Source organism: Anguilla anguilla, chromosome 2 (genome assembly GCF_013347855.1).
Source record: "Anguilla anguilla isolate fAngAng1 chromosome 2, fAngAng1.pri, whole genome shotgun sequence".
NCBI classification, from domain to species: domain Eukaryota; kingdom Metazoa; phylum Chordata; class Actinopteri; order Anguilliformes; family Anguillidae; genus Anguilla; species Anguilla anguilla.
Genome location: NC_049202.1, coordinates 56,127,826 through 56,155,673, shown reverse-complemented (window position 1 = coordinate 56,155,673; position 27,848 = coordinate 56,127,826). Strand labels below are relative to the sequence as shown.

The window sequence follows — 27,848 nt, the reverse complement described above, 5'->3', positions numbered from 1 at the left end:
AGCTGATCTTGTAAAACAGCAGTGGCAGGGCCCCAATAGTATAAATACTCAAGAACCTATGATGCATGAAAATATGTGAAATGTTTATGTTTGAAAAAGTATTACAGAATATTTTTAATCACAAAATAATACATTTATATACATTGCATCAAAAAACCCACTGATTGTTTCGATTATAAATTAATGTAAATCAAACTATGGAAAAGGACTGCCCAACCCTTCTATAGGTTTTCACTCCAAACCTAACTACACAGTCAATAGCAAGTGATCTTGTTGAGCTGCTAATTAGAATAGGATCAGACATGCCTTATTAGGGTTGAAATGAGAACTTACAGGACGGTGGATCTCCAGGAACATGGTTGGGCAGCTGTGGCCTGTTTGTTGCTTTGGAGCCATTTGAAGTGTATTTTCTTGCCATAGATAACAAACCCCTGAATGCCTGTGTACCAGCCATTATAAATATGACGGTTCATCAGAAAGTTATGCATATAAAATACCCATGCACATAAAAAGTAGTTCTCAACCTCGGTCTTGGGGACCTCCTCCTATGAGAGTCAATTCATCCCCAGATAATGCTCTTCACACAGACATAATCTTCCCTCTGTTTTTTCACAACAAACACACACATACACACACACTATATGAATATTCTACTTCACGGAACACAGATCTACAGAACAGTGAGAATCACTGATGAAGGAGACCTCAATCATAATACCGTAGTTGTATCTACCAGTGCTTGAACCGTATTAACAGTGCATAAACAACAGATGGCACTGTGTCCTGAGATGTATTCATTTATTTACTCTATGAGCAAGGTTTTTTCTAACAATGGTGTTTCTCTGACAATGATTGATGGCACTTTTGTGACATAATCCCACACGTGGTAAAGTAATGAGATATGCCAGAGACAGCGGTGCAGCAGTGGGGTAGAAGAAGTAAGTTGTGCCTGTGCTTTAGACTTGCTGAGACCCCAAGAATGCCTACTGCATAATTTCCTTATGCAACAATGCTACAGGCTAATTTCAATAAAGTATACTTACTACAACAATTTGGCTAAGTTTGTTCGTGTTTCCAAAGAAGTTGAAACACTGTGCCCTCACCAGCTTACTTCTTCAATCATTTTTGAATCAATATTTGTGTGTGTGTGTGTGTGTGCACGTGTTGTTTTATTGAGGATATACAGTACTGTGCAAAAGTCTTAGGCACCTGTAAAAAAATGCTGTACAGCTAAGATGCTTTCAAAAATAATGAAATGAAAGGTTATAAATATCGAAAAAATAATACAAAGAGCAGTAAATAGTTAAAAACTAAATAAAATCAGTGTTTGGTGTGACCACCCTTCGCCTTTAAAACTACATCAATTCTCTTAGGTACACTGTCCGGCAGTTTCATAAGAAAATTGGCTGGTAGGTTGTTCCAAGCATTTTGGAGAACTTGCCACAGTTCTTCTGCAGATTTTGGCTGTTTCACTTGCTTCTGGCTCTCCAGGTAATCCCAGAGATCCTTGATCAAGTTTTTATCTGAAAAGTAGTCTATTACTTAATTTAACAAAATACGAAAATGTATCTATAAAATTTCATTTTTTGGAAAATACATGTTTGGAAATCTCAAATTTGCTATTTTCTACTGACACACTGATGCAGAAAACAAAAAATAAACATCTAAGACCAAATATATACTATATATTACATTTAAAAATCTAGGGTGCGTAAGACTTTTGCACAGGACTGTACATTTTTTGCTCTGCAGATGGCCTCATTGTACTTTTGGAAATAATTTCATATTCCTACAAAGGTTTAATCACAGAATAGTCCAGGAAATAAACAGAAAACTATTTGAATAAGGATTTGATGTTTATTTTTGGAACCACTTACATTGGAGAGCTGTCAACTGCTCTCATTAGAATCATCACATAAATTGGATAATCCTATTCAGGTAAATGCCATTGTAGATAATGTCGCAATTGTTTTGTGACAACATAAATACTACAGTACATTCAGAGTCAGAGAATGAGCTACCACAAAGAAATAGAGGTATACAAAGAAATGGAGGTATACAAAATTGAACAAGAAAAGGCACTGGCTCTGACTGGCATCTTATACTTGTTTATGTAGTGTTTATGCTACTGTCTCTTGTACAGGTTAATGACTTCAGAATTGTGCAAATCTCAAATTTGCTATTTTCTACTGACACACTGATGCAGAAAACAAAAAATAAACATCTAAGACCAAATATATACTATATATTACATTTAAAAATCTAGGGTGCGTAAGACTTTTGCACAGGACTGTACATTTTTTGCTCTGCAGATGGCCTCATTGTACTTTTGGAAATAATTTCATATTCCTACAAAGGTTTAATCACAGAATAGTCCAGGAAATAAACAGAAAACTATCTGAATAAGGATTTGATGTTTATTTTTGGAACCACTTACATTGGAGAGCTGTCAACTGCTCTCATTAGAATCATCACATAAATTGGATAATCCTATTCAGGTAAATGCCGTTGTAGATAATGTCGCAATTGTTTTGTGACAACATAAATACTACAGTACATTCAGAGTCAGAGAATGAGCTACCACAAAGAAATAGAGGTATACAAAGAAATGGAGGTATACAAAATTGAACAAGAAAAGGCACTGGCTCTGACAGGCATCTTATACTTGTTTATGTAGTGTTTATGCTACTGTCTCTTGTACAGGTTAATGACTTCGGAATTGTGCAGTCTCTCCAACAACTCCAACTCCAGGTTGTAGTCATAGTGGAGGTAGTCAACTCCAGAGTCAGTCTTCTTAAAGTAAGTTTCTGCAAATTTTCTGTGATTTGTTGTAAGGAAACCATAGGCATTCACCTGGAAGTCGGCAGAACAACAAAGGAAATTCAAGTATCACTTCCTCATTGCATAAAAAAAATCCTCCTTTGAACTACTATTTTCTTAAAGCGTTTGCTTTTCTCATTTCTCAGCCTCATAATGGCTTCCCTGACTTTCTTTGGCACAACTTTGGTCTTCATGTTGATAAACACCAATAAAAGATTCCAAAGGTAATCAAAAACCTGTCTTATACCTGCACTAAGGAAGCAACTGAATATGCCTGACTAATCAGAGATACATGTGAAGCCATTAGTCTCAAACATGCTGCCCTGAAATGGGGGGTATGTATAAAAAGTGCAGTTTCTACATGGTGATACCAAAATGTATAAAAATACCATTTAAAAGAATTTGAGAATGTACACTTTAACCACATGTGAATTGTTCGATTACAAATCTAAAATTGTGGAGTACAGAGTGAAATCAAGAAAAAATATGTCCCAAGCATTATGGAGGGCACGGTATGTTACATTACATTACACTACAGGCATTTAGCAAACTTTTACCCAGAGCGACTTATGCAACTTTTACACTGCATCCATTTATACAGCTGGATACATACTGAAGCAATGCCGGTTAAGTACCTTTCTCAAGGGTAAAATGGCAGTGTCCTACCCAGGAATCAAACCTGTGACCTTCAGGTTTCAAGATCAGTTCCTTACCCATTATATTACACTTTGACCCAAAAATTTCCCTACATCCAATCAAGATGATTGCATGCTTAGCTGTAGCCTTAGTTAATTTCACGCAGACTGCATATACACAAAAAACCCTCGTCAGCCACATTTTGCGCTGCAAGTTTTATGCAAATACATCTGGCCCATTAGAAGTTAATTTGGATCAAATGTAAAAATCTAATTCAATGTAATCAGTCATGCAATTATGTGCAAAGTATTTCTGAAGCCCATGAAACTGGGTGTAATTACCACTGTTGTCCTGTAGTTTTTCCACTTTGGTGCAAATATACCAAATAAATATGAGATGTTCTGACTTGTTTTTTGTATATTTATCATACTGCTGTATAAACATCTATTAAATCAATCATAGATTTTTTGGTAACACTTGAACCCTTCGATGTAAGGCTGATATACTGTACCACTGTTGTACGCATGACATAACAGCTGACACAAAATGGCATAACAGATGATCTCAGATTACGTTAAATTACATAAAACTGATGCTACCGTCATAGCATTTACCAATAAAAGTATGACAGTTTTATGTAATTTGACATGAACTGACTTCATCTGCTATGCCATCTTGTGACAGCTGTTAGGTCATGTGTACGACAGCGTTATATCAGCCTTATGTTAAAGGGTTCAAGTTACAATTTTACAATTTAGTGACTGATGTTGCACATATGCCCACTAGTTTGTGAATGTTGTGAGCTAAATCTGGCACTATTGATCCTATTACTCAGGGGATGCACTTGTGTTATCTTTCATTGAAAGCTGCTCTGGATAGAGGTGCCTGCTAAAATATCTAATTCATTATCTGCCCTCATGTGCCTGAGACAAAGTTAAGGAGAGAAAAGAGATGGTAATTTCCTTACAATATCGCATGTGTGCACTGCCAGAAACAGGCTGAAGGCTCCACTGGTGGGTCTGAACATTTTCCAGGACTTTTCATTAAGGTGCCAGGATTTCAGGTACCTACAACATCATAATCAATGGTTAATTCAACCTTAATTGTGTTGTTATTGTGCTGTATTATATTTGTTCTCAAACCTCAGTAACATTGTAGCCATCATGTTCTCACCTGTTCCTGATGTACCTCAGAAAATCAGGGTGCAGCACGTAGTATTTGTTTTCATCAAAATTATCCAAGAAGTAATATCTTTGCCTAAGATCATGACACAAGGGATATTTAAATATTAACAATTTAAACATAAATTAAATTCAAAGGTGCACTTAAAGTATACTGTGTGTTACCATACCATGTCCCTGCTCCCATAGGACTCTCAGAGTAAAACAGCACTGGGAGATTCTTTGGGTTTTACATATCAGGTAGGCCTTTTTTAGCGACATTGGCTTTTTCCACAACAGGTTAAGTATCTGCCAGTCCTTTCAGTGCAAGGGTTGTTTAAGGTTTTGGACAGCAATATTCTTAGTCATAGTTTGAGTTGCATTTTCTTTGCAAAAGAGATCTTTGTCCATGTTATTATAGTGATAGGCAGTGTATGGTCATAGAAACACCTACTGCTAGTTGTCGTGGGCTGTCGTTAAAGATATTTCTTTACTTTTTGGCCATGGCACAATTCACTGTGTCACACAATGGTCACAATATATTCCTGAATAAATGCCTGAAATCAATTAATAATAACTTAATATCAGCTTATGAATTAGTTGCACACAATATAGTTCAACATAGTTCATTGCATCTTACTCACCACATGTTCTTGTATGCTTTCCACAGATCACTTGTTTTTAGGAGCAAAGTTTTAAGAAAATGTAAATCCCCCAAGCCCACAGGAACTAGTACGTAGCTGATTCCCTTTTAGGAGGGGAAAGTAATGGACTTAATGAGGTTGGTGAGTTTGGTTAAAAACACTTTCAACAGAGTACATGACACAATACAGCAGGGAATTTACAAATTGATTATCTACTGTAACCGATTGAGACACCTGTGTTTGAAATATAATTTCATGAAGAACATTTAAAAAATGAAAACTTGAACACATGTAACGTATAAACCTCCGAACATTTTGGAGGAGGTGATTTTAATTTGAGACTGCCATCTTCTAGATCTTATTCGAACATCTAAAACTGATTTTCTTTCATTTGGACCGATCAAAATACAGACTTCAATATCAAGTTCCAAATGTTAAACAATTGCTTTTCCTTACACGTCCTTTAAAATGGCTGCATGTAAAAATAGCTGATAAATGTTCCAAACTCCCTGAATTTGGCATGAGCTTCCATAAGAACCCATGATCACCTCATCAGTTGGGACATCCCGGAAGCCCAGCTCCTGGATCATGTCCAGAGAGGCCATCAGAGTGCTGGCCGTGTGGACAAACACAGAGGTTCTTATTCCCACATCCTCCTCATGGCCCTCAATTACTGCTCCATCCATCCTGCACAGAGAGACATTCAAAAAAGGGGACTGAGATTGACTCCCAAGACACGGGCAAGAAACTAGCACCTTATTGCACAACTTAAACCAGTGACATCATGATGTGGTGGGATCAGGAAACTGGGCCTGTACATTAGCAGCCTGGATAGGACACTACGATCTTATCCTTGAGTGAATCACGTCATTCAGATTGCTTCAGTGAATCGGTGAAAGGACAGTATGTCAACTATCAGCAATGCCAGACGAGTTGCCATGTATAATGGCAGCCGCATGTAGTGTAACTAATATCATTTCTGTGAGGTAGCTCAGATGGACATTGTATTTTGTCACATTGAAATTAATGAGTTTAAAAATTAGGCTTATAATGAGAAGTGTAGCTCCATAGTATAAATTATAATTTAAATAATGGACAGGAGAAGACCAAACTGATCAGAAAAGTATATAGAAAACAGGAGAAAGAGCATTTGTGGTTTCTTCCTTCCTTCCCTAGCTTGAAACACATGCTCAAATTTTGTTCACCTAAACACATAGTCATGGGAATCAATCGTCTGGCCCATCTTGGAGCCATTGAGAATCCCCCCATTGGCTACAACAGCACAGCGGACACAGCCTTGCTTATCAGTTGAGGGAGCTGCCAGGAGTGGGAATTCCTTTGGTTTCGGGATCAGATCCACTATGTTCTTCACCTCTGTGGAGAGAAAAACTCTGATCACATGGAGCTTGTTTCAAATTATAGCCCAAAAACAGAATCAATGTACTTGATTTCAAAGGTCGGATCATTGCATACAGGAAGATTTCTCTGAAAGATGTCTCTATTCACTCAATAGTATATTTTCACAACTGGGTAATGAAACATTGCTGTATTTATGGTCTTCACATTTACAGATCTGTCTTTTCCAACAATGCCAATAATAAATCGTCACCCGTGTATTTGTAACCCATGAAGCCAAAGGGATTGTTGAAGTGTACTAGTCTGTTCCATTCACTGATATTGATGTGATCTCTGTGCAGGAAGAGCTGAATATCAGGAATAAAAGCTTCCTTAAACTCTGTGTCTTCTGAGTTTCTGAGGGAATGGCGACATATCTGAAATGACAGAAAAGCCAAAAAACACAGATAAACAGGCAGTGTACAGTTGCTGCTGATTGTGTATTTCACTTCAGCTCACTTACAAGCAGCACAATGTTAGGCCTTTCATTTAAATTTTCCTCACTTATTCATGTACAAAAAACAGGCCTGTGTTGGCATGGCTGTGGTAATATTGGTACATTACTGCATCTGCTATGGAACTGTGCAGCCAATAAATTTAATTGGACTGATATGATTTAAATGTTATCAAAAACTGTGTATGCATCTATTCCTTAACGGCTCACGATTAACTACTAAGGGAGCAAAGCAGATGACATACAGTCCAAAAACATAAAACACTCTGTAATACTGGCTTGGGTCTCAGTCAAACAGACAATACTCCAATCTAATTCCAGCAGCCACCTCAAGACTGCCACCTAGCTGACGTTAATTCAATAACGTGAGCATTGACTGATTTTCCGTGTTGGCCATTGTAACCCACACTCTGAGTCAGCCTATGTGTGTCAGTTCTGCACTGTGCTGTCCCTCTTCACATGGTTATTTTTCATGTGTCATTGTGTTGTTTTAATTAAAGCATTCCTCACCATTTCTTTGGGTTGGGAATCCCGGAGATACACCTCTTCCAACATCCACAAAGGTATTTCTTTGATATTGTTTTTCCTTATCCGAGCTAAAACATCATGCGGTCCAACAAAGATTCCTTCAGATGCACCAACTGTTTTTACAGGAGTCAAATTCCTAGAAGTATGATAACCACAATACATGTTATTCTGAACAATGTTCAAATAATTTTTACTTTCCTCACCCCCGCTGCCCAAACCTATCCGGACCCACAATAATTTCAATAATTCAGAAAATAACTTTACTCATCCTCTATCATCTCCTATCACTTACACTTTATTAATGTCAAATAGTTCATTCACCAGATTCAAACTGTCTAGATCTCTAAAACCCATCGCAGGTTTCTATTTTCTCCTTTTGACACACCAAACTGTTTGCAGTCCACAGATGGACAGATCTTCTGGTTTTGTTAATGCTGTGATTTACAGAAAGCAGTCTAGACAAAAATTCTGTTGTTATTGTTAGTATTTGTTGTGTATTGTTTGTAAGATATATGTGGTTGACATTGCATTGTTTGAATTTAAGAATAACACTATTATAACCACAATACAAATGATATAATAAGGAGTATAGTTCACTGGTACATGGGGCACTACACCACAACCCGACATGGGTTGACGTTATGATTCACTATGCAGAACATGAAGATCCTCCTGCTTTTCCTACTTCTGATATATATATATATATAATTTTCCCACAGTGTGGGGAAAAATGCCTTTATTTTATGCAGCAAAACTGTTGAACACTCTTACTAAGAATACTGGAGAGGGAGGCTTTCTTGGCATTTCTACAAAGCATCTAATATTGTACAAATTCCTAATCAGAATGTTCATCCTAATTTAATGTATTCTTACAATTTTATATTCTTCAACTTGTGTTGGTTTTAGTTAAGTTTAGTTATGCTTTTATGTGTTACTTCTAATAGCATTTTTTCAAATGTCTTTTTAACAAAAACTTGACTTTATTTTTTATTGTCTTTTATAATATTGTTTTCTTATGTACATAATTCTAGCTGCAGGTCAGATATAAATAAAGCGTCTTGTAATTATTTGTATTGACAATGATGTATGTATGGAACAACACGGATATGTGCTATATTACTCTTTAAATATAAACAAACTATAAATGAACCGGGTCATACTTTATATGTAACAATACTTTTGATTGGTCTAAGATCACAATGCATGATCTGGTCAATAGAACCATGGTAAGCTCACTGACAAATGATCTGTCACTTGTAAATAATAATAAAAGTGCTAAATTCATACTAGGCTGTTAACAACTTTCAGGACTGTTTTATAAATATTTTATATATACGTGCATTTTGTGAGAGATATATGTACGTGTTTTGTTGTTTTAAATAAAAAAGTGAGTCTCATTTTAGCTGAATGTGTTAGTTAAAGTGGAACAGTTGTATTCAGGTAAACTGGGACACCCATTTAAGTGTGGAAGATCACCCCTGAACCTTAATTTTATCAGCTGCTATGGTCATATTATAATTATGATGGTATTACAAATATATTTGTATTATTTTTATCTTGGTTTTTGGTTTAAAAAAAAAAAGGTTTCATGCACGCTTGTACCCACACCGAAACAAGCATACCGAATGTCATATTAGAGTTAAAGAGAATGCAGTATAGACTCAAAAGGTGTTCATTCAATATTGTTACATTATTTTATATAATTATTATAGTATTTTAAAACTAGCCTTTTTACAGAAAATGGCACCAGGTTAGAGTCAGTTCAGAATGCAGAGAGAGTAAAGAGGTAGCAACACATCTATGAGAAAGGTATAATCAGAGGAGTGAGGAGAGGATGTGGGGAGAAATTGATTAATATAGGGAAACAAGGGAGGAGGGTCGAACCCAAAATTGCGTTTTTTAGCCAGAGCATGGGGCGTACCCAAGTCCACTCTTCAAAAGAGGGTTGAAGGGCTGGTAACAATTTGATTGAGTAGTTGGACTGTTGAGGATGGCCTTACCATCTCTTGGCTAGCAAGCTGACTAGCCAAACGCAGAATAAATTAACTGACTAAACAAATGAAAATTGTCATTGTTATTATTAACATTATTGTAATTGTAAATCAATAGTTATTCCAGTACATTTCAATCATTTGAATCGCATACACATACGCATACACACGCACGCATGCTCATACACGTTGAATGTTATAGCCTAATAATGACTGCAACTGCAGTTTAATGAGCTTACTTTTTGGACTGTTCTGTCTAGATCAGATAAACTAATCTATTCATGATGTTTTTTTTTTTTGTTTGTTTGTTTGTTTTTTTGATTGTTTATAATGCAGAGATGAAGGAGTTCAATTAATTAATTGTCTAAACAAAGGTTGAAATAACAGATGTTATTAACGTTATTGCAATTGTAAACCAACATTATTCCAATGCTTTATAAACACACACACAGAAATATGAAAAAGTAATAAATACTATATATTACATTCATGGCTAAATTATTGCCAAATGTATAACTATTTAATGCCGGCATACTGAAAATGAATGTCCCGCTTTAAAAACACAACTGTCCCACTTTACCTGAAAACGTGACCTGAAAGAAATAGTGGTAGCTACTGTATTTGAAGTTTTATTATTTTTAAAAGAATGAACTTTGCAATAACCAATCAACAGAGAGAGATCACTCAAAATAATCTATCAAAACGTCACGAGCGTAACAGTTTTTGACGTTATCGACGATATAACAAAAAGTGTCCCATTTTAGCAGAACCCACCCAAAATGTACAATGAATTTAGTCGTTTTTGCAACATCAACAAACCCGTTCTTGGTAGTAAAACTCACCGAGTACAGTTTAACCTTTCTGTGTCCGTAAGTATTCTGTAACCCAGTAGACAGACGACTGAAACAGTGAAAATCCACAGTTTTAAATGCCTAAGTTTCATTACTCAGTCCTAAGTGAAGCATTTATAAGCCAAAAAATAAATAAAGCTCAAAGAGACAGATTTGTGTGCAGTACACTGAAACCCACAGTACTGGGCTCTTCCGCGTTTTACTGTGTTATACGCAGGTTATACGTATCAGTCATTGACTCACAATGTCGTTTTTGTTTTGAAACCATAGACAGTATGTTTGAACCATGCCCGTGGTCTGAAGTCGATTTGGCAATGACTGGCTGTAACTACTTTCAATTTTGTTTTCTGCGCAATCGCAAACAAAACAACTTGGTGCCGCCAAAGTGAACTTAGTTTCCAGCCATTAGCTGTATTTTATGATTATATTACAAATTAAGACGTTGCAAAATTTTATGGTTTTGACATTTATTTTGATTGTATTAGGGTTATGAGCCGTACATTTTTTTCCAAGACAGCCTCCGTCAGCTATTTCTGCCTCATTTCACGTGTAAAGACTCACGGCTTTAGGGAAATCGTGATTTGTCCTGTATTTCAGTAGTACTATATTTCAGTGGGTTTTCTGACTGTAATTGTCATTGTAGTTTCTCTTCGCATCGTAATTATAATGTGATGTAGCGTTGAGCGGTGGTACCTAGGTGTGAGTGGTGAAGAAGCAGTGGAAACCAAGTCTCTTTTGAACTCCACCGAGTCAAGTTTATTTCCTCGCTTACACAGCTAGCCATGGAGGTTAAAGTGTCGACGTAAAACAACAAAGAAGCTGGCTAGATCCATTCTGGCCCTAATATCAAAACAACGTTATCAACTCTCGATTATAGAGAACAATTTGTCTCTCCCCCATCTCAACCTCGCCGCCAATCCAACTACTGTCTCTGCGTCAAACCCACAGCCGTCTAGGTAAACAAAGTAAAGTTAGTCGCCCAGTTAAATGCGCGTCGCGATATTACGTATTCTGCAGGTAACGGATGTACAATTTTAAAATAAAAGTAGTTGAATATTGAGTTCGTTTTTTCTTCTTCAATTGTTTAGAGACTTTCCTTGAAACTATGCCACATTTCTAAAATGTGTGAACACAAAAACCAAAACAGTCAACAGTTTCTGCAAAATATAAAAAATATTACAAAATGAAACATTGGGTTCAAAAGCATGTAGGCCTACTCCCCTCCCGAAATGAAATTGTGTCTCCAAATTATAAGAACAATTCAACGATTGAATAGGCCTTATGAATGTAAATTATACACCGGCATGACACTACTGTGAATTTCTTTAGCTCTCAGTATGCTTTTGGAATAGTCAGTGTTGCACTGTCAATGTAGTTGTACCAATGACCTTGATATGCACTTTTGTACGTCACTTTGGATAAAATAATGTAATGTAATGTACTCTGTTGTTTGAGTATACTGCCATATAAATAGTATTAAATATTAAAAGAACATTGAGATGGGTTTTGCTATTTTTTTATTTTTCCAAAGTACAGTAATGTAGGGAATATGCAATGTAAAATAACATAAACCTCAGGAAAAAGAAGAAAAAGAAAAACAACTGTACTGGGAGTAAACAAAAATGCAGCAGTAAAACAATGAAACATAAATAATTCTGGGTCTCATCTCTGCTCTTGATCAGGCCACATATTCTCCTCTACATCAAACATAGTTTTCTTCCATAGGCACGCAGCCAGGGAAATATCTTATGGAATGATGCACCATCCATAGCTTGGAGTAGGGGCACTCAGTCACAGGTGTCCTCTCCCTGCTCCAACTCCCGCTTCCTGCTCCTCAATTCATTCTTACTACTACTCTCAGTCTACCTTGACCTCTTTCAACAACATCAGCCATTGCTCCTCAGCACAGAAGAGCTCACTTTTTGTCATTTTATTTTTGTAAAACTGTAGATTGGTCATTGAATAATTAAAGCAGCTATTGTTTGACCTGTCTTTGTTTAAAAAGACATACTGTAAATCAATGGGCAAATTCAGATTGGGATTAAAAGGAAACTTTGTTTCTCCACAAATTCCACTTTGGATACATGTCATGGTATCACTGACAAGGAATTATGATGATCCAATGAGGAATTTCAAAATAAGAGAACATCAAAATAATACAGCAATAATAATACAACTCAATCAATCTGAGTTGGGAAAACCTGCTACGGACCTCTTTTTAGATGAGCCTGAAAAAAAAAATTCAATGTTTGTATTTATAAATTATAGCGGTTCTGTTATAGCCAGTTCAAACCCCGCCCTGGGCATGTTGAAGTGTCCTTGAGCAAGACACCTAACCCCTAACTGCTCTGGCGAATGAGAGGCATCAATTGTAAAGTGCTTTGGATAAAAGCGCTATATAAATGCAGTCCATTTACCATATTACAGGAAAAGCACAAAAATGAGCATGGCAAAACACAAAATGGAAAAAGCAGTTAAAGAAATATAAAGTGTAAAAAAGTTTTTAAAAATAATTTATAATAAAAAAAATAAGTAATTTATTTAGTCATAACAAATTCAGCACATTTCTCTCTCCCTTTTCCTTAGAGTGCGCTTTTACATAGCACACAGACATCATTCTCCTCATCAATTCCACAGACAAAATGCAGCTTTGGTGGTCTGCTGGGACCACACACACACAAATCAGCTACATTTTATACAGATGACATGCCTTGACCACATCCATCAGCTGGCTTGGGAGAAATTAGCCAATGCAGGTATACTCGACAGAGGTGCAACTATAATGTGCACTGCGCCAGCCAGTTGTACCAGCTAGCTGATGCCCTCTGGGTGTAAAACGTCCACCAGCGGAAGGGCTGGTCACCTAAGATAAATAGTGATTGGGACGCACCATCCTCCAGGGCATCTCTGAAGTGGTGTGCTGGGTAGGCCTCCAGCCCTGCTGGCAGGAAGTGGTCCTGCATGTGGAGTTCAAGTCAGCGGCCAGCTTATTTACTTATGTAAGAAATTATTTGGCATTGTTTTTCTTTTGATGTTGTTAGAAAGTCAAAAGTTTTATTTTATAATCCAGCAGTTGCCATGAGGTAGTCGGTACTTCAGGGCAAAACATTACACCAAACAGTCCCTTTGGGTTTGTGAAGTAACTGAACAGTCACATGCACAAAGGATCACTCTAAGTAAAACATTAAAAATAATTATCCAATGTACAATACACATTTCTGCTTCCTGCCTTGACAAACAAAGAACATTTAGAGTGATCCATGGCACACATGGTTGTTCAGTTACGCAAATCCAAAGGGACTGTTTGGTGTGGTGTTTCACCCCAAATTGCTGATTGTCTCCTTGTGGCTGCTGTAAATAAAACTTTTGACTTTCGAACATTGGAACCATGCCTCATCATTTCTTAGTTATTAAAAAGGTCCAGTGTAAAATAATATAATATTCTTATATTCAGTTTCCTCACACAAGTATAGGCCTGCTATGGGATTCATATTATATGTTGGTTTTAACTAATTCTTTGACTTTCGGGAGTTGTAAGACCTCCAACATGGTACCCTTATCAATTTTCCCCAGTAAACTAAAAAAAACACCACATTTCATTAACTGAGAATGAACACATGCATTGACTGAGAACTAACGGCTTTATTAAAGAGTTAAGTTTCTGGGTTTTTCTTTCTTTTTTTTTTTTTGGTACTGATTGAGTTTTGAATTAGATTTTATGAGTTGTTTTATCCTGGAAATACAATGGTTCTTATACTGTCTTCTGCTGGAAGTTTGTCATTGGTGTTTAAAGAATTTATTCATGTCATTAACAAGGATATTTACACACAACAAAGAAGGAACTTTTCTGCGGGAAGGAACTTCCCATCTATATATTAGCAAAATTAAGTATACATTTCACAGTTTTGTGCCTTATTGAACACTTCAAAAGTAAAAAATAAAAAAGTGATTATACATAATCTTTCATTCTACCCAACGTCTAAAATGAAGGGAATTTCATAAAATTGACAGAAAGGTGTGGATTGTTTTGCAGAGGCACAACAATATAAACTATACAATAACAGGTGAGCAACCTGTGTACTGGTGAACCTAGTATGCTGTTTATTATAGGGCAGCATTATGCCTGAGAAAAAATCTGCACCACATATAAGCGGCCTACACAGGCCTACACAATGAGCAAAAACAGTGCATGGGCCCAAGATAGAACTGGTGCATGCCCAATGTGCCCTGAGTGGGCATGGGTTACACTCCACTCCACAGACTGCCCTGATTATGCAGTTCTCAGTCTACACCAAACCAAAAGTAAGGCCAGCTGCCAGGGGGAAAAAAGCATGTGGGTGCCCAAAGCAACAAGAATGAAGAAATTCAGCAGCAAGACAATTCTCAAACTCTCATGTTCCCATACCTATTTATATCATATTTAATTTTTATTCCATGGGACCAGAAATATTTACAAAAATGTTGAAACAATAATTTGATGCATTATATCAGAACATATATAGCTTGTACTACACAAACTTAAATGCTTATGCATCTAAATGAACTTGGATTAGAGTCTGAACTGTAAGCAGAATCCGCAGTACTTGTATGAAAATAGGCAAAGGTGTGTTAACCATGTTACTCCAGAAGTATGTCTTGGCCTGAGAAAAAGTCTGTTCCACTGACACAGAATCACACCCATTCAGACTTCATTTAGATTCCAGATTCTGGACATATAACATACATTTACCCAGTATTTTATCACTTCAAAACATGAATGCATAGATATAGCATAACAACACTGCCAGGTAGTTATGTGACAATGTGAGTCTTAAGTAGTGTGTTGCAAGGTAATGGTTCTTCTTTGGAGCATTATATGCTACTATTTTTAAACTATGATCTAATGTACTGTTGTTCATGCTGTTCTTGTAGATCATTATGTTTAAAAATAAAGCAATGTTGATTCATCTGCACTACATATAGAAATACAATGCTCCAGTTGTATTAAATGACCACCCATTTCATTCATTTTCATTGGATATGAAACCATTCAGGGCATTCTACATCCATTTAAACATTTTGGGTTTCACCTTGAAATATTCAATGCTGTCACTGATTATACTATACAGACTCCCAAATAATGGAGCTAATTTATTTTTTCAATGTTTCATTTCATTTGCTTCCAAGATTCTAATGACAAGTCACCTTGTTAGGAAGTATGAGCGCAGCACACAAATTAGGCCTTGAACCCAGGACTTTATAACACCACTCTCCAGCATATTATCAGTTTGTGCATAGGGGCCATCGGGGAAAGGACTTCTAATAAGGTGCTCATTTGATTATGCCTTTAAATGACGACCAAACCATGCATCACTATATGCTTCACAACAAAATATTTACACAATAAAAGAGCATGTGTAATGCATTTAAAAGTCTAAAATAAAATAAAATAAAATTAAAAAGCAAAACTGCACTTGCACTTACTCTCAAAATATGAAAGTAAGATATTTACAGTCAACAAGAAGAATGTGTAACAAATATCTTTTGGTCTGTGCAGTCCATTTTCCCTCATATTTACACAGGATTTTCTTGGAAAAAATCACTCAGAGATTTTAAATTTTATCTCCATTCTTTTGGGTGTCCTCTTTTCCCTGGTAAAGTCTAATGATGTTGGCATCATGTAGTCTCTTCCATGTTTTTATCTCCAGACTGTAGTCATGGTTAATAAAAAAAATAACCCTGGTTTTTGAAAATCTTTCATAGTAGTAGTTAGAATATTTTGCATGGTCTGCTGTAATGAATCCATAGGCATCCACCTGAAAATTAAGAATAGGGGGAATTAAAAATAATACCAGCAGAAAGGATGTGAAGCAGCAGTTACATTTCTCAATTGTATTTAATACGTCTTCCGGAACATGGGGAGGGAATGATATTTCCTTACAATATCACAGGTCTGCAATGCCAGAAACATGGTGAATGCTCCATTGGTTGGCCTGTAGTGCCTCCAATGTCTACCATGAAGTTGTTTGGACAGCATGAACCTGAGGACAGCAGTAAAACAATTTCATTCTCCACCATGGTGTCACACCAAGCTTTGGGGTGTGTTTCTGGCCCAGAGATTTAACACCAAAATTTGTCAGGAGAAAAACTGCACTCACCTGATCCGAACATATCTGAGAAAATCAGGGTGAAGAACGTAGAATTTGCTTACATCAAAGTTAGCAGGGTAGTTTCTCAGTGGCCTAGAAAAACAACATCGCTATTGTAAGTCAGTGCCGGTGTGGGTCATTACTTCTAGCATTACTTCTAATTTACATACACATATTAAACCAGCAATTTGATTCAGTTTCTTAGAGGAGCACTCCAAATGGGTGTTGCTCAATATATGTTGGCTATAAAATAAAATAAAATAAGAATTTGGCCAAAATTCAATTTTAAAACTAACCAATTTCACCATCACGGCACAAGTCACTGATGTCCCATCATTAAAAAGCCTGCACAGTCACTTTTTTGGGGAAAAGTTTTTTGGGAAAAGTATGCATACTATGTCTGCCAGTGAACCACCGGAAAACATCAGGTATTTTAATAACGAAGGACAATCGCTTTTGTAGGCAGAAAACAAACAAAATTCAAACCGAATAAAAGGAAAACGTAAACATTTGCCCGTCTGATTTTGTGGAGGGGGTGGAATGATTTTAAAACAACACAACATAAACACAACATAATCAAATGAGCAAGTGAAGGGGAAAAGAGTCACATTTTGTGAACCCAAGAAAGGAAATATTAGAATGAACTCTAAATTTAAAAAAAAATGTTGCTCTCAACATTTGAAAATACTACATTAGATTTTAGGCATTTAGCAGGGACTCTTATCTAGAGCCAATCACTCTATATAAAATCTATTTATACATCTGGGTGTGTGCTTGGGTAAGTACCTAGCTCAAGGGCACAGCTGGGCCCTACCTTAAAATTAAGCCTACAGCCTCAGAGTTGCAAAACTGGTTCCCTAAACATCATGATACACTACCATTTTGTGTCTCAGTAAAAGTAAAACACATAACTAATGAAAATTCACTGATATTTTGAATGAAGTTTTCCACTAGTTACTGCGCTTGCTGTGAAAAGCTTAAAATTAAAGGTTTTACTAAATTTGACTCTGATTACTTAAATTATTTGACATTAATAAAGAGAACACAACTATGTGAGACAAAAGGGAATTTCCAAGGTGGAAAGATGTATTTCAGTGATTTGACATAAGACACATTTTGGGTTTGAGGTCAGTTCAGAGACAAAACCCATTAACTCACAAGTGAGTGCATTGTCACCCTCACAGCTCCCCAGTGCTTAATACATTTTGCTTCTTCAATTTTTATCTCTTTGTTTTATTTAGAGATTGGAGAGGCTTTACCGATAATTTCGAAACTGGCCACCAGGCACTTTCGTCTTCTGGTACAAGCCCTGGAGCCAATAGTAATCCCTCAGACCCTCTGGGATGAAAACATACTTGATGCCCTTCAGAGGAAATTGTGGATTGGCAAAGGATAGAAAATAGGTGAGTGCAGCATTAGTGATAGTTGCTACAGAAAAAAACTAGTAGTCTATGGATACAAGTTCATGAAAATTACAACACTAAAGCAACAAAGTTTCTGGTGAGTCATGAAGTAGTACAATGATAAATCTGAAGGTAGCAACATAAACATGAATAATATCACTCAAATGTACAAATGTATTCTTTTGAAATATAATTAATTTGTATTTTGACATGAAATACATTGATATAATAATATTTTGCTTATAGTTGGAAGCAGTATGATTAAAAGCATGTGCTAGAAATAGCAGACTATGGTCCATATAACCTGGGAAAAGCAACTGGTAGCAATTATGACCAACATACTGCAGAAACTGATTCCCATTATACATTACAAAAATCTGTACCATGCAGTGTAAGTGTTGGCCAATAACCTTTTAGCCAGGACTCTCTTGAAAAAAAAAAATTATTTCACCATTCTTCATTAAATAAAGGATAAGTAAATATAAATATAGGATGCCTTCCATTTTTCATTAGTTAAAAACAAACCTATCTGACTTTAAATCAACGCCAATAAACTGAATGATGACAATTTCTGTATTTCACTTTCAGTATTAGTACAAGAGTGTCATACATCTCTATAATACAAACTTGCCTCTTATCAGAGTATAATTCTTGCTCAGGCACGTCAATTGGTGTACCTACCTCATCAGCAGGGATGTCTGTGAAACCATACTGTTTCAGAGTAGGCCTCGCAGAGGTCAAGGAATGGGCTGTGTGGACGTAGACTGAGGTCTTGTTTCCTACATCTTCTTCAAAACCCTTGAGGACAGCTCCATTCACTCTGCAAAAATTACAGGTCTTGTAGAAATGCCACCACTTTTTATACATAGTCCACATTTCAGGGCACCATGACATAATAAAAATATTTATTTTCAAGCATAAAAATATTTCTTTGTCCCAAACACTATGGAAGGCACTGTATATTATTAAACAAGACCAGGTCAAAACCTTGTATATGGCTGGACCTAACACACGTGATCTGGCCGACCAATGATGTAACTTCATAACTCGGCCGACCAATGGTGTAACTTCATCACTCACTCAGTCACTCAGTCACTCAGTCACGGACATTCGCATTTGTAGGGCTGGCCCTGCTCTTTCGGTCCAGCCAATAAACATAAAAATGCAATTTAACCTAGTGTTTCTGAAGATTTTAAACACCATGTTTCAATGAGATTTCTTCTTCTTCCTCTTGCCCTGGATAAGTAAAACCAGGCATTTCCTGGATAAGTACAAGCAGGCAATGGACAAGTAAAACTAATCAGTCACTTGCCTGGTTTATTCAGAGCTAATTCACAGTTCAGTTCATTCTGACATCTGTTTGCCGCTGCTAAGCTAACACAGAAACTTAGTTATTTATGAGAAGAGAAAAAGTTATGAGGTGGTCACATTAGTTACAGAGAACAGAAAACAGAGAAATCAATGATCAGATCAGAACATACAGTACAGACAGATATAGCAGGAGTATTATCTCTGGTACAGTAGACATGACCATGCTTCATACTAGTTCATATGGTATCTCACTGGTGCACATGACTTTCAGTAACTCGAGTCATTTGATTAAATTCCTCACAGCAGCAAAACTAAAACTAAATGATGCTCAAGTTCAACAGAACATTGTTCATAGCCATTTGACATATGAGAAGATTATATCAAAATATACAGATCCAGAAAGAAGATAATCAAAACCATTTTCACCTAAAAACATAGTCATGGGAGTCTATTTCCTTTCCCTTTCTTGAGCCATTGAGAATCCCTCCAGTGCCTACAACAGCACAGCGGATGCAGCCTTCTTTATCGGTCGGGGGAACTGGCAGAAGCTGAAAGTCCTTCAGGTCAGGGATCAGCTTCACTGAATCCTGCACCACTACAAGAAAAAGAAACACTTGCTTTGGTCTAGTTTATACCATTCCTTTGGTAACATTGAGTTATACTCTTCTTTGTCTTCGGTTTAATACGTACTGCTGTTGTTAATGAATGTATGTGTGCGTGTATATACAGTGAGCTCCGTAATGTTTGGGACAAAGACATATTTTTTCTTGATTAGGTTCAATACTCTGCAATTTTAGACTTGTAATCAAACAATTCACATGTGGTTAAAGTGCACATGTTCATTTACCCATTTTGGTTTCACCATGTAGAAATGACAGCACTTTTTAAACACCCCCCTCCATTTCAGGACACCAAAATGTTTGAGATGAATGGCTTTAGTGTGAGTGACATTAGCAAGCTTCTTGTGGGTCTAACCATTTCTAAGGAGGTGGGTGAGCTGGCTGCACTGGATGAGCAATACAATAAATACACCTTATTAAGATTATTACAGCATATAATTCAGCCATTACCCATGTGAGAAGATAGCAAACTCTAGTATGCTTGGGGTAGTAACTACATAATTGCACTTCAAGTATGCTGAAGTATGCTATAATAATTATTCTGAGATATTCTATTTTTTTCACATAGGTATAGTTTTGGAAAAAAATCATGTCATGTCATAGTAAGATTTTCTTATCTATGACATGATATCGCAGAATAGAATAGAAATGATGGTTGCATAGAAATATGTGTTTACTGTGTTATATATTCAAAATGGCATCATGTGTTTGGACCACAGAGCATAAAATCCACATTTTCAAATAAAAATGTAAATTTCAAAACAGAATCCAGATATATGTTGCTGACTATATAAAATCAGTTTAGATGCATAATGTGCATTAAGTCCTGAGTTTTTAGCAGGATGTCCATGAAACTACCATTCAGTCTCGAATCTTTATAAAAACCTTTTTTGTTTAAATCCAACCCTTTTTTACTTATGATAGGGGTCCCATGGATACCTTTGAGCCTGGGTTGGGGTCCTTGGATCAAAAGTGGCATTACATCACTGAAGTAGACAGCATACACAAGACACCAGTCGTTATTTTTGCCAGTTTGCACAGCTACTAACCACTAGGAGTATACATGGTTACTTACTTTTTTGTCAGTTTTTAAAATTCCATTCCCACTGGCATATTTACCACAGATCATGATTTAAACATCACTTTTTAAAAATGTATTTATCCTGAATGACTTTAAAATCATACATGATAAAAATTTAAGAAATAACCACACTAGAACAAATGCAAAAACCTCATAACTAAAATATAAATAAATATAAATTTGGCCAAACAAATTCCCTTTAAAAACAGAACATCTGGGACCACAGTTAATACACGTTATGTATTCTTGTCTCTTTTTTCTGTTCTCAGTCTTTTTTCTGACAATATCACAACAAAAACTCTTCCAGGAGTATCTGTCTTGCTCTCTCACCTGAGTAGTTGTAACCCATAAAGCCGAAGGGATTGTTGAAGTGTGCCAGTTTGTTCCACACACTAAGGTTCAGGTGGTTCTTCTGCATGAAAAGCTGAATATCGGGAATGAAGCTCTTCTGAAATTCTTCATCTTTCGAGTTCCTGAGGGACTGCTGACATGTCTGAAATTGGGAGAGTGCCATCACAATATAGACTACCTCTATGTTCTTCCTGTCTTCAGAAGTACTGTAAACCCCAAGTTCAGAAGAGCAAGAAAGTGCTTCTTTACCACCATGTAACATGACATGACAAGTGCTATGGTATTCTTAACTAATGTTAGAAGGAAAGTAAAGTTCTCACCGTCTTTCTGGGGTGTGGGTCCCTAACGTATGTATCCTCAAAACCCCACTCAGGTGCTTTCACGAAGCTGTTTATATCCAAAGGTGGAATCGCTGTCATGTTCACCATTTTACCTGTGTTGTCGTCTCCTGTTGTAATATGTCCAGCTGATGTCTGGTAGACTTTAGCCTTTGTGACTTTGCTTGTCAAAATTCTAGTAACACTGGAATTTGTTTTTTTTGCCAGCTTAATGGCTGTTGACCCAATACTGATAGATCTTTGTTTTTCATCAGTTATATTACTGGGGGTTTTATCTTCGGACAAATTCCTAGTGAAATATTGGTGCTTGTCATCCATTTCTGCTGCTTTGGAGGTTTCATTTTGTGCAGTCACAGATCCGGCTTTGCTGTTTGTCTGTTTTCTGCAGGAAGGAAATTACATCACACCATTGGCAAGGTGGATTTTCACACACAAAAATGTGGATAATTGATATTTTCCCCAATTAATATTCTGTTCAAAGATTCTTAAAGAAGCTGAATGGTGTCTCTGTACAGTGTATTACTCCATTAAAGAAAATTAATTTAGTCAAATTAAATACATCCAATTACATTAGACCACTGTATGTTCTTTGGATTTCAAAGAAGCAGTGTCACACTGGTGTTCACAAACAGATTTATTTACTTAAGAGTTGATGTTTCCAGAAGTCAGTAAATAGGCATGCCAATGAAAATACATGTTAAAGGAAAGCCAGTAAAATTATATACTTTGTGGCAAAGCCAAACATTTCTGAAGTGGGCATGAAATACTCACACATTTTTACAAAATTTTCAAAAAGTGTGTCCTAGCTTCCAGGATCAAGTGCTGGGGAAATGCAGCATAATGGATGGCTTGAGCAGCACAATCCCAGCCTCAACTGCATAACCGGAGATCCCCTCTTACACCTCTGTCTCCTGGAAACCTACCTTACCTGCTCTTAATTCGTGCCTTGAGTGAAGATGTACCTTGTTCATTTCAAAATTAGAATTACATCATAAATCCTTTTTAACAAGAAACATTTTCTGTATTCCCAATTAGGAAACCCAACCCATAATTGTAAGACTGCTTCATCGCTGCAAGGTCCTCCATCAATTAGCCCACATAAGCATGGGCATCTTCCAAGACATGCACAGCCAGCAGCCTCACCTGTTAACACTGCATTACACCTGAGGTGTGCACTCACTGTGCTGGAGGACTGCACAACTTACGTAGCCGATATATGCAGGTGCCTGATAAACAATGAGTGTTCAGGTAGGGAATATCATGCCACCTGAGGCCATCCTTTTCTAAATTTGTTCATTGTGCTGTGGGGGTTCCAGCAACTGTTGCCACTAACATGGTAAGGCCATGTATCTGCACAAAAGGTACTGGGATGCTCCCCAGACCTGCCCTATCTCTTAAAAAATACCACAACCACCTTATCATCGCAATCGTTCCTTTAGGCTTATAATATGATGTGCAATTGTTCATCATCCCCTTTATATCATACCTCTGAATATCTAAAATATCACGAAAACTGTTTTGACCTGAAATAACTAACTGAAACTGAAATAATATTGAAAAACTCCAGGAATTGAGTTATACCTTTAAATAATCTGTGCAATTACTTTTTTCTTTTAGAGTATTCACTATGCAATGAGAAAAAGATCTACATTTACCATTTCCAAAATTATAAATTGGATAGCCTACTTTTAACAAGAATTCTGAACATTGGATTGAATTTTCATTTTTGATAGATGTCCCATAAAATAGACTCACAATAGTGTTTTGTTATGTTAACACACCCCATGCAATCCCAGTGGTAGAGTCAGCTCTGAAAAAGTGTCAAGCACTGAAATTGTGTGTCACTGGAGGTCGCTGTTATGCAATTACAACCATTGGCCATAAACTCACTCTCGCACTAACAACAAACTCACCCGAGAGCACAAGCTCATAATCATAAAGCCTCAGAAGCCAGTGTGAAAAGGTATAAGCCAGTCAATACATACTTACATCCCTTCATTTTTCTGCAGGAGTTCTGACCAATTTTTGTGATGTATTGACATAAGGGAGCATGGTAAAATGACACTGCTTTTACGTGGATTAGCGGAAGTTGCAGAGAATCACTGTACATTTCAAACGTATGTCTATGTTTCCTAAGACATAACTGTAATTCAGTCAGATGACAGTGTATAAATATTAATGATAACATGAGTAATTGCCAAAATAAACTATACAATGACCTCAAAGCCATGTGTTTAATATGTCATGAGAATATAAGTCATCCCACGTACAGTATATGAAAAGCATATTCAAGAGAACATTTTATACACAATGATTGTTATAAGCGAATGACAAAACTGTCTACTCTATGTTCCAAGCTCAAAGTATGATCATTTCAGAGTAGTACAGTACATTATCAATATTACTGTATGCTCACACTTCAGATTAAATCATTTGTTAGACAAAATCACCCTGGTATGCAACACACCCTCTCTTTTGTTTTCTTGTACCAACCATAAAAAATTATTCATAACAGGTGCAGTGGGTAGCACTGTTGCCTCAAAGCAAAAGGTCCCGGGTTCAAATCCGGCCTGGGCCTTTCTGTGTGGAGTTTGCATGTTCTCCCCATGTCTGTGTGGGGTTCCTCCGGGTACTCTGGTTTCCTCCCACAGCCCAAAGACATGCAGGGAGGCTAAATGGAGACTCTAAATTGCCCATAGAGTGTATGAGTGTGTGAGTAAATGGTGAGTGTGCCCTGCAACGGATTGGCAGCTTGTCCAGGGTGTGTTCCTGCCTCTCGCCCAATACACGCTGGGATAGGCTCCAGCACCTCCCGCGACCCAGCCCAGGATAAGCGGGTATATATAATGGGTGGATGGATAATAGTATATCTTAAAGGGTGTTTCCTGGGACAAATCAGATCAGACCTCCATTGATGCTCTAATCTGTTTTAATGTAAATGGAGATTAATGCCTGAAAAATCCTGGCTCAACCAACTCAAAGTTTATTCATATACAGTGGAAGTTAGTTATTAACCTTAACCACCATAGTACATTTACCAACAGTTTTTTTCCAGTAGAAAAAGTATGTCAGCCCTGTCAAAAAAACAATTCAACATAGCAACTATAACTAGAAAGGTTACAATTCCTGAAGGAATTGTGTGGGCTTGCTTCTAATTCCAACAGGCACTGTCCTCAAGCCTCAATGCATTTCAATGAGGGCGCATAGCTCAGAAGAAGCACGAAACAGTCCAGACCCACGGCGCACCGTAGCGTTACATATACGGCGAGGGATCAGCAAGTAGCGATTATGTTCCAGGGATTAGTCATATCATAACATTACATTACATTACATTCATTTGGCAGACGCTTTTATCCAAAGCGACGTACAAAAAAGTGCATTTCATGGTCGTAGACAACTGCTGAACACGGGTTCAGTAAGGTACAAAAAATAAAAGTGGCATGAGTAGAACTTGTCTAAATATATAGCTAGCCAGCTATGGCATGTCCTCACCTCAATGTTATTTTTTGTCCTCCGTGTGTCCATACACCTGTATCGGTGGCTGTAGCGTCCGTGTGTCCATACATATGTATCGGTGATTGTAGCTGTGTGTCATTAGCTCCTACTCGTGTTCAGGATAGCATCCGTACGCGGGTTGTAGCTGTGTGTCCGTAGCTCCTACTCATGGATAGCAGACGTACGCGCTAACTAGGTTAACTAAAGTAGGCGAAACGCTAACATGTTAGAGTTAGATCAGGCAATGCAGGGAAAACGGCAGTCCTCACATTCTTTCAACACATCAAAGAGCTTTGTTGTGTCTCCTAAGTACAATCTGTCCATGAAATGCTCTCATAAATTCATATTTATAGTACTCATACATTAACCATATGGTCTTCAAATAAACAGTAGCCTATTTTCCATAAGCAGAATACTTTAATGAAAAGATTATGCAATCACAGTGCATTTAATTTTTGTACAACGATGCACAGCAACAGGAGATAATACAAAGATTACTTTATGTTCACCTTGCTGTGATAATGCACGTAAAAGAGTTTCATTTTATCACACTCCCTTCCTAACAAAACATTTAATTCACGATTAATTAGGCTATAGGTCTTTTTGTATCTCCCAAGCACGACATACAGAGAGCTCCTGCATGTTTTATCTGAAGGTTTGTTGTCAGCGGGAGAGCGAGTTTATGTTCGTTCACAACAGCGAATGGCAGAAATTGCTTTACAGCGACCACCAGCGACACACATTTTCGGTGGTCAGCATCTCAGTGTAACACCTGAATCTAGACGTCTAGAAATATAGGTTGAGATGTTTTGACAAAAAAGTTTGAATAACCCCAACATAGGACAGGTTTTACCCAGGTATATAGCCACGGTACTTCCTAGTAGAAAACTTTTACTTTTCAACCAAATGTAGCCCACCTGGGTTTTCAACTGAGCTCGGTGGCGTTTCTGTGACTTTTCACCACAAAAATGTTCTATACGTGAGGTAGGCTAAATATAGTAGCCTACTCTCCTGTTAACCTACGACTCAGAACTCGATCTTTAAAGGGAGCAAATTAGCAACCGTCCAGCCTCATGGAATTATCGCACACTTTCACCAAAGTTAAACATTTCATTTTCATTAATTATAAAAAGAGACATTGGTTACAGAATTAATTAAATAAAATACACCAGAAAATAAGAAAATTAAATTAAATTGAAGGCGGAATGGTCACAATGAAAATCTGCACAATGCTGTACTTTCTCATGTAGCAGAAGTTCCCCGAAACAGTAATATAGCTCAGTTAACCAAAATAAATAATCGATAGGCCTATCGGTTTTGATCCTAATCAGCTTCTTTCGGCATAGGTATATATTAGGCTTTGAACTAGCCTAATTTACAATTATAATGTCAAATTGAAATAGCCTTCACAGCAATAAAATAATGAGCGCTCGAAACGCTAAACAAGTAGTTAATATTTCACACCATTCATCAATAAAGGGGCTTGCATATACTTACTTAAATTGAAGCGGTAAATTTGTCCATATAAAGGCGTAAAAGAAGACGCACAACGCAACGGCAAGTGCCGGACGTAAAAGTCTCCGGTGGATCATACCAGATGTTGAGGGAAAAAATGCTAAAACAGTAACTCGCCTACAGCTGTCGAAAGACAATTAAATGAGTTCACGTGTTTCGGATTAAAAAGTAAAACTACTGTACGTAAAAGTTTTTGCTAATATTTAGGCCTAAGTAGGCTAATATGCGTAAGGCCCTCACACCTGTGCGTGTATCATTAGAAGAGTGGGCATTTGTAAAACCCCAGACTCTGTCAGCAATGAAATGCAGCAGCGAACGCATTACTCCACATTTACATTTGCTCTTCTGACTCATGTTCACACTTGCGGCTGGGAGCCCTGCCCTAAATACACTGAACCTGAAGAAACACGTTGACAGTCTTAGAGCAGACCGACAGCAGGTTAGATTTGAGTATGTTTTTAAATATTTACTGTTAAGTTACATTTGTTGAAAATACAGCATTATGTAAGACTAAATAAACAGCCTATCCACAATACAATTTTGGTTTTCCTATTACATCGGACCCCCTAACAGTAGTATGTTAACTCGCAGTGACAGACATGTAAGTGATACATTAAATAAATAGTATACCAGTGTACCATAATGGTAAAGACAGCATTTCCACATCTGGGAATGGTGCGTGTCCTTGAGAAAGTCATTTATCCTGATGTACTTCAGTAACATATGCTGCTGTGTAAATGGATTATATATAAAGAATAGGTTGTGTTTATTTATCTGGGTAAGATTGTCTGTTAAATCGATTGTAATGTGAGGCAACAACTTCAAAAAAGTACTGTCCAATCAATAGCCTACTTAGCTTTTTAAGTGAGGTATATGAATAATATAGCATGTAACTATGTAACATCACTTTAAAACAGCTTCTATGCTTCTGTTCGAAGGTCAGTACCAAGTTCACCAGACACAATTCAAGTGTAATTGCATGCGTAATCTTCCTTGGTAAATTTCAAAATTTATGATTCATGTTGTGAAATATCTGGCATTTATAATGCTTGGTCCTGGTGAGGGCTTGGTGGAAAAGTGTGGTGCACAGGAGGCAACGTTCAGATGAAAAAAACACAATTGTCATA

At 37.0% G+C, this 27,848-nt stretch overlaps 2 protein-coding genes across 5 annotated transcripts; both read right to left on the bottom strand.

Annotated features, from left to right (window-relative positions):
- Positions 1-1,837: 1,837 nt before the first annotated feature.
- LOC118216802 (alpha-N-acetylgalactosaminide alpha-2,6-sialyltransferase 1-like) lies at positions 1,838-10,742 on the bottom strand. 2 transcript variants are annotated; one of them, XM_035398317.1, is made up of 10 exons: positions 10,471-10,742; positions 7,620-7,773; positions 6,870-7,032; positions 6,466-6,634; positions 5,809-5,947; positions 5,261-5,364; positions 4,630-4,713; positions 4,424-4,523; positions 2,713-2,853; positions 1,838-2,152 (listed from the first exon to the last, which is right to left on the bottom strand). In XM_035398317.1, the coding sequence occupies exons 1-10, from the start codon at positions 10,569-10,571 to the stop codon at positions 2,126-2,128; spliced, it is 1,182 nt and encodes a 393-aa protein (XP_035254208.1). In that variant the 5' UTR covers positions 10,572-10,742; the 3' UTR covers positions 1,838-2,125. The 2 variants fall into 2 exon arrangements, with proteins under 2 accessions (XP_035254208.1, XP_035254199.1); XM_035398308.1 differs by having other exon boundaries at positions 1,838-2,853; positions 10,471-10,741.
- A 2,292-nt stretch (positions 10,743-13,034) lies between these two features.
- Positions 13,035-27,135, bottom strand: LOC118219460 (alpha-N-acetylgalactosaminide alpha-2,6-sialyltransferase 1-like). 3 transcript variants are annotated; one of them, XM_035402627.1, is made up of 9 exons: positions 26,704-27,135; positions 21,694-22,093; positions 21,353-21,515; positions 19,748-19,916; positions 18,692-18,830; positions 17,867-17,970; positions 16,617-16,700; positions 16,400-16,499; positions 13,035-16,274 (listed from the first exon to the last, which is right to left on the bottom strand). In XM_035402627.1, the coding sequence occupies exons 1-9, from the start codon at positions 26,796-26,798 to the stop codon at positions 16,071-16,073; spliced, it is 1,458 nt and encodes a 485-aa protein (XP_035258518.1). In that variant the 5' UTR covers positions 26,799-27,135; the 3' UTR covers positions 13,035-16,070. The 3 variants fall into 3 exon arrangements, with proteins under 3 accessions (XP_035258518.1, XP_035258520.1, XP_035258519.1); XM_035402629.1 differs by lacking the exon at positions 26,704-27,135 and adding an exon at positions 22,483-24,233; XM_035402628.1 differs by lacking the exon at positions 26,704-27,135 and having other exon boundaries at positions 21,694-22,472.
- Positions 27,136-27,848: the final 713 nt, after the last annotated feature.